Raw genomic sequence first — 7,809 nt, forward strand, 5'->3', positions numbered from 1 at the left:
CAACTACTTCAATATGTTCTCCAGGGGGCCCTAGAACTTCCAGATTTAAGAATCCTTGATCTTTCTTTTATCTTTCCCAGAACAATCTGCTTTTCCCAGCACCTCATCCTGGGCTATCTAAATCACAACGAGATTTTGTGAATTGTATTCTCTTTGTTAAGCAGACAAGGATGTTCAACAGTCACTTTTTGGGGGAAAAGGATTAATTAGCAAGTGGCAACTAGGATAAATCACATGTCCAAGAATTAAGTCACATGACTCTCGGGTGTCAAAACCCATGCTCCTCTAATTGCAACAGCTGGAAGAGCCACATAAAAGAATCTTTAAATATTTGACAATTGCCTTCAAAGGGTTGCCTTGATTTTTTTTTCTACATAGAACATAATTTTAAAACTCTTGGCTTATTTTTAATTTATGGTCATTGGAAAAAAAATAAGTGGCTAGCCCAATCATTTATATGCCCGGGCAAAAGCAATACATCTATATAAAAGCACAGTGATATATTTCTGGTGCTGTTTTAATGTTCTGTTCCGTGCCCTGTGTGTTCTGATTCATTGGAGAGTGGCAATCACTTCGACAGGCGCTGTTCTTCAGTTCCCATCAGTGACAACTAAAGGCCAATTCAAGGTTGTGGTGGGGTCATGAATCTAACACAGTCACTGATAGAACAATTTCCCTTCCGCATAGCATTGTCAGTGGGACACTCGGGGAACAGACAAGGAGGGGTGGCTGTGTGGATCTCTATCTCTTGCTTTTCCTTTTGTTTTCCATCCAATGTCTGTGGTGTGTACCGATGTAGTGCCATTCGGGAATAGAGCCAGCCCGTGGAAAATTGATAAGGGGCAGACTTTCTAACACCTCCAGAATTGGGGGGAGGGTGTCCCTCTGTGCAAACAAGTCATCTAACAATGTCTTTCAGAGCGTTCGAGAGCACAGAAACAGAAGGAGAGGCAGAAATAGAGACCTGCTGGTTTGGACACAAGAGACGCCTCAGAGCTTTACAGAGAAAATGTTTACATTTTCGAGACTCTGAGGGTTAATTAAACCACCACTTCGTGGTCTTCCATTTCCCAGGTAGTATCTGCCCCAGTGAAGATGCTGCAAGAGCTGCTTTCGTGCTAGGCTGAGCTCAAGGTTGACAGAGTCTTCCCGCTCTCTCAGTCAGCCCAGAGGAAGTGATGAGTCGAATTTACAACAAAGTCAGAAGACAGAACATGGCGGGCAAGGCTTCCAGAGACAGCATCACAACTTTTGTGACCAGACTTCCAGTTTGCCTGAAAGAGAGAAAGCTGGAATGTGGGGTGAAGCTTGATGTGGGGGCCACGTTTCCTTAGCCTGTTCTCGTGACAAGAAACCATATGTCTTGGTGTCCCATAGGCATCGACAGCGTTTCCTGGTGATTTTAAACCTGGGATTCAGAGAAGGCACTCAGGGACATTAGGGATATGGAGCCGTGGTTCAAACTGAGGACTATGTGAGTCCATAGCCCATAGTCTCAGTCACTAGACACAAAGGATCCAGCATAGGATTGCCATAGCAGGTTAGTCATCACGTGCGTTCCAACTTGGTGGCAGGCCTTGCTCCCAACAGGAGAATGTTTTGCTCTAATGGAATAAAGGCTTGTAAAGCATTATAAAAGTGTTTGAGCATGTAAAACGTTGTTCGTAATTATTGTAAACTGGCAAAGATGGGGCGAGCTAGGTCCAGCTACTGTGATGTGGCTAAGAGGTTTGTGTTTCCTGTAACAAAGACAGTGGGTCTTTGTTATGATCAAAGAATCAGAATAAACACTAATTAAACCCAGTTAATAAGCCACATATGTATCACCACCAATACTCCACTATGTTTCTGAGGATCACTTTAAAGACTTTTACTCCTTTGAAGTTTTCCTCCCTCCCCCTCTCTCTCCATCTCTCCCTTCCTTCCTCCCTTTATCCCTCCCTCTCTTTCTTCTTTTCTCTCATCTTTTTTGCTTCCTTCCTTCTTTCTACAGTGCTGGAGATGAAAATCAGGGTCTTGCCTGCATTTTGCCTTCTTTCTTTTTATAAGAGGAAGGAAAAGAAATGAGCACATTCCGGTTACAGAGCAATTTGGAACTTCTGAAAAATTAGAGAAAGAAATGGTTACCCATAGTTCCTTCATACTGCCCAAAATGACTGGAAAGAAGGGAGGGAGAGAGGAAATGAGGGAAGAAGGGAAAGAAAATTCAAAGGAGTAAGAGTCCTTGAAGTAGTCCTCAGGTAATAGTGGACTATCTGGGGAGATACATTGTGGGATACATATCATTTTGTTTCGTGCCTTTTGAGCGTGCAACTTTTGTCAGTTGTTTAACAGCGATCTGACTTGCATAATTTTGAAACCTCATTTCAAAAACTTCTAAAACATTTTATGCTAGCATTTCCCCATTTTTGTTATACTCTCAATAAATTTAATTTTAATGGCTGTTTAATGTACCAGCAAGTGAGTACTCTAGTGTTGATCTAACAATTTCTCTATTATTAGACATTAGCTGGGTTTTAGGGTTTTTATTGTTGCAAATAATGAATGACCAGCGTGTCTTAGAAGTAGGATGGTAGTGTCAAAGGCATGAAAACACCGGACCTTCTTAAGAGATACGGCCATTTGCTCTCTAGGAAAGTGGAGGATGTCTGCCACTGGTGACTAATGGGCCAAGGCTCAGCAACTGAGAACATCTGTGGACTCCAGACCCGTCTCGCAGTCTCAGCACGATCTGCCTGGTGGGCTGCTTGATCACCAGAGATGGTTAGTAGCATCCCTAGTTTGCCCTCTAGAATCCATTCACAGCTACAACTGGGAAAATGGCATCTGCTTCCAGATGTTGTGAGGACAAAATGATGGCTAATGGAGATTCACTGTGTTAGAGGAACTTTCACATGTCTTTGAGTTCTACCACATACCAGCCAGTACACCCTGGAATAGCAGGGTAGACAGCCTGCTTCATCTCTCTGCTGGCTAGGTGTTGTTGTTGCTGTTTTGTTGTTGTTGTTTTCCCCTTCAATTCAACACAAGCTGGAGTCATCAGAGAAGACAGACCCTGTATAGAAAAAAATGCCTCCACATGATTGGCCCGTAAGCAAGCTATGGGATATTTTCTGGATGAATGATCTATGTAGGAGGGGCCCAGCCTATTGTGAGAGGTACTACCCCTGGGATGGCAGTCCAGAGACTTATGAGAGCAGCCTAAGCAGTTTGTAAAGAGCAAGCCAGCAAGCAGCATTCCTCTATGGCATTTGCTTCATTTCCTGCCTCCGGTTCCAGCCTTAAGTTTCTGCTCTGACTTCTCTCGGTGACAGTGATGTGGAAGTGGTAGATTAAAAAAACAAACAGGCAAACAACTAATTCTTCTCCTAGTAGTTTTTAGTCAAGGTGTTTTACTACAGCAATGAGAATCCTAACTACTTCATAAATTAAGAATAAACTGGCCACATGCCACTCAGAGGCTTTGTTGTGACAATCAATTGAGATGTCGAGTGGAAGGTGGCTTTGTGGAAAGAGACTACTTTCTCTGCAGTGAAGATATTGGAAACCAGCAGAACCTGGCAGCTTTGGTCACATTTTTCTGGCTTTAGAGTCAAGGACAGAAGAAAGAGCATATGGAATCTTCCTCTGTGACTCAGAAAGCTGCTGAGGCCAGGAGTGTGTCAGAAGTGTCCCTGAATGGAGGCCTGAAAGTGCTATTGCATGAATCTGTGAAGGTGAAGCCGGAATTACCTTGGAGACCCTAAGACATTGGAGATGCCAGAGCCATAGGAAACCTGCTGCGGAGAGAGGTTAGAACATGACTTTCTGGTTCATTTTCATCTTCACTAGCTTTCTGTTTTCCACAGTTTCCTTCACTGTCTAGGTTTGGCTGTCCTGAAACTCAGTCGGGATCTCTCAACCTCAGAGATGCAGCTGCCTCTGCTCTGACTCCAGTACGAGGATCAAAGGTGAGCACTGTCATATCTGATACCACTTCCTATATCTCATTTCACATCAAGATTTTCTTTACACTATCTATCTCCTTGAACATAAGACTCCATTCCACTTCCTGTTGCTCCCTTTCTCCTGAAATTGTACATTTTGTATTTTTCCTTGTTCAGCATTTTATTATGAAAATGTGTAATAGTGACCACTAATAACCACAAGACAGAGTCAATACTAAGCTGTTTGGAGATTTCCACTGTCAAAGCAATTAATCCAAAATTATTCAATTTAGCCTCAGGCAGACTTTTCAAACAAAGACAAAAAAGCAGCCACATTCTTAGCCAAAAATAGGACAAGAATGGTCTCTAGACCACATACAAATATTCTTCTCTGAAATCTCTTGAGCCAGGCCTCCTCAGTTCAAATAAGCCTTAGCACTACTAACTTCCATGTTTCTCTTCTTTCTTTCTTTCTTTCTTTCTTTCTTTCTTTCTTTCTTTCTTTCTTTCTTTTCTCTCTCTCTCTCTCCCCCTTCCTTCCTTCCTTCCTTCCTTCCTTCCTTCCTTCCTTCCTTCCTTCCTTCCTTTCTTTCTTTTTTGACAGCTAAATCTTTTTTTATTGGGGGAATGGGTAGAGAATCGGGTAGGCCTGGGGCCCTCACTGCACAGCTTGTTCATTGGCACTGCCTCCAGAATCCTGTGGCGTCATCACATCTGGAAGCTCTGGACGGCTGGAGAAAAGCTCGATGTGCAGAGCTTCAAAGGCATCATCTGCTCGGAAGGCCAGGTCCACTGTGGCTGGGGCCTGTGGCCGTGCTGTCTGATTAGTGAAGCCACACTCGCCCTGAGTTTTTCCATCATCGAGGAGCTGGTCGTCCTTGTACAGCCGCTGCTCCTCTGGCGGACGCTTGAGGATGCGCTTCATTTCGAACACAGTGCTCGATTCCTTGGCGTCCGAAAAGATGGTGGTCTTGTGGTGCCGGATCATGAGAAACAGGCGGGCCCCGGTCAGCGCTAGCCCGCGGCCCCCGGCGTGGCCCCGTGCCCCTTTCCCCCCTGACTTCCATGTTTCTACTATTATGTCCTGTTAAACCCCACTTACAGTATTCAACTGCTTTTCTAATAAAAAATCTCAAAGTCCATATTCCTTCAAATAAAAGCATGCTCAGGCCTATCACAGCAATACCCCACTCCTGGTACAAACTTCTGCTTAGTGTTTTATTTCTGTGAAGAAACATGGCCATGGCAATTCTTCCTTCCTTCCTTCCCTTCTTCCCTCCTTCCTTCCCTCCCTCCTTCCTTCTCTTTCTTTCTTTCTTTCTTTCTTTCTTTCTTTCTTTCTTTCTTTCTTTCTTTCTTTCTTTCTTTCTTTCTTTCTTTCCTTTATTGGATATTCTCTGTATTTACATTTCAGATGTTATCCCCTTTCCCTCCACTCCCATTCCCCCTCCCCTTGCTTCCACGAAGGTGCTCCCTCTTCCAACCACCTTCTCCCACACCAGTGCCTTGGTATTCCCTTACACTGGGAAAATGTGCCTTCAGTGGACCAAGGTCTCTCTCCCATTGATGCCAGACAATGCTATCCTCTGCTGCATATGCACCTGGGGCCATGGGTCTCTCCCTGTGTGCTCAATGTTTGGTGTTTTAGTCCCGGGGCGGGGGGGGGGGGGGGGGGGGGGGGGGGAGGCGGTCTGGAGGGTTTGGTTGGTTGATAATGTCATTCTTCCCATGGGGTTGCAAACCCTTTTAGCTCCTTCAATCCTTTTTCTCTCAGCACCAACGTCTTCCTTGCTCTTACAAGTAGGGCCCATTAAGGCCCACTTAAAGTGTTCAACTGCCTTCCTAATCCAAAGCCCCCATTCTGCCAGCAAGAACCATGATGAATAATACCCACCCAACTTCTGTTTTAGTCAGTGTCCTATGTTGTGAAGAGACACCATGGCCAGAGCAATTTGTATAAAGGAAACTGTTTAATCAGGGCTTATGTATGGTTTCAGAGGTTTGGTTCATTATCTGCAAGGCAGGAAGCATGGCAGCACACAGGCAGACATAGTGCTGGAGAAGGAGCTGTAAGTTCTACATTTTGATTCACAGGCAGCAGGAATAGAGACTCCAGGCTCCGTTTGAGCATCTGAAACCCCAAAGCCCACCCACACTGATACACTTCCTTCAACCTTAACCCTATCCCTAACCCTCCTATTCCTTGTCATGTAGCACCAATCCCTAGTGGACAGAGCTTTCAAATATTTGAGCCTATGGAGACCTATCCAAACCACCATATCTGTGAAAGCCACGTAACGTAACCTCCCTTTACGGATGTAGAAATCAAGCCCCTCTCTTTTCTCTGGGTCAGCAATGAGCTTATGAAGCACACATTTCTTCGAATGACTGGAAAAAAAAAATGAGATATTAGAGGGAGAGAACCTAAGATAGTTCCTAAAAAGAACAGAAGTACCAGGAGGCTTGAGGGCTTTCTCTTAGAGCTTGTTCCAATGGATAGAGAGGGATTAGAGAATCCACCGAACCAAGTTTCTCTTTCTTCTTGGGCAATCACAATATTGACTGTCTTTGATGAGGCTCTCTCTGAGCAGCAGCTGCTTCTGAAGAGTCTTTCAAAACAGTTGACAACTCAGATTGTCAGCAAGTATAAACAGACTCCCTCAGGTCAACTTGATGATCAGATTCAATTTTATGTAAAAATCTTAACACGGCACTTAAACTCAAAGAGGGTGCAGCGCATTCTAGCTGCTACGAGCTGGTGCTTGGCAACTTGGCTTCCCTGTAAGGCTGGGTTTCTTAGGAGCTCCTGCAGTGGAAAATTTCCCACTGCAATCTTGAAAGGTGAGAGGGAGTGGCTATGTAGTGTTGAAGATTTGCAGCTTTTGAAAATGATGTTTTTTCTTTTGTTTTGTTTTTTTTTTCTAATTTCAAGGTTTCAAAACACCTCTTTATGTTTTTGAAAATAGGATTCATCATTTCTGCCTCCCGCTATTCATTTTAGAGACACACAGCAGGATTTGTTACAAGACCACAGGCAACCACCAACCCCCTCAAAGGCAGTCTCTCTGTGTAAACATCCCACAGGCAGATTGCTTGAGGCCATGTTTGTTTATTTCCACGCATTCTTCACTGCGCTTCTTCTTGGGCTCTCTTCTTGAGTGTGGGAGCACTTTGCTTGTGAGCCCCATTTCTAAACAGGGATTTAGTCACTGCTGTGAGCCAAGAGGGGACCTTCATAAACTGAAGCTGACAGCCGCCCCCCCCCCCCTCCACCCAGTTCTCTGGACACGGTACATGGTCTTGATGACTTGGGCAAATATCCACAACAGAATGGGGATCGTGTGTTGGCTTCACAGTGAGAATCTGCTTTGTGATCACATTTAGTTACAAACAATGTCACAGAAAGTGAAATGGAAGGATCTAGAAGCAGCCATAAGTAGAAATGGGCTTAGCGTTGTTTGCTTGGATATATCTACTTGCTGGAAGAAAAAAATATTAGACTTGAAATGATTGAAAAAAAAACCTAGAAAAATCTATACCAATTTACTAAATTCAGACAGGAATACCATTCCACTTCCCACTCCAGAGATACCATGACTCAGCCCTCTGAATCTGCTCTCAGCAGGGAGGTGGTCCAGATTATGACCCACTGACTCTGAATTAATGTAAAGTAAAATGACACTAATTTTCCTTTTCTTTTCCTGTGTGAAAGACGGAGCATCCTTATAAATACAATGATTTGAGAAAAGTGACTTACTTTAGTAGAAATGCCATTTTCCAATTCCAGAGTAAGACAGGTCCAATGTCCCTTTACTTTTTAATCAGCCAAGCGTATAAGGATACGCCGTACATGCACGGGCTTCCCCTTGTGTGGAATTAGCCG

At 44.1% G+C, this 7,809-nt stretch overlaps 1 protein-coding gene across 1 annotated transcript; it reads right to left on the reverse strand.

Annotated features, from left to right (window-relative positions):
- Positions 1–4,584: 4,584 nt before the first annotated feature.
- On the reverse strand, positions 4,585–4,914 carry LOC308432046 (elongin-B-like; the record flags this gene model as incomplete). The annotated part of the gene is made up of 1 exon (XM_080931722.1): positions 4,585–4,914. One exon carries the CDS (start codon positions 4,912–4,914, stop codon positions 4,585–4,587), a length of 330 nt encoding a protein of 109 aa, XP_080787848.1.
- Positions 4,915–7,809: the final 2,895 nt, after the last annotated feature.

The sequence above is a fragment of the Micromys minutus genome (genome assembly GCF_963924665.1).
Source record: "Micromys minutus genome assembly, chromosome: 17".
Lineage (NCBI taxonomy): Eukaryota > Metazoa > Chordata > Mammalia > Rodentia > Muridae > Micromys > Micromys minutus.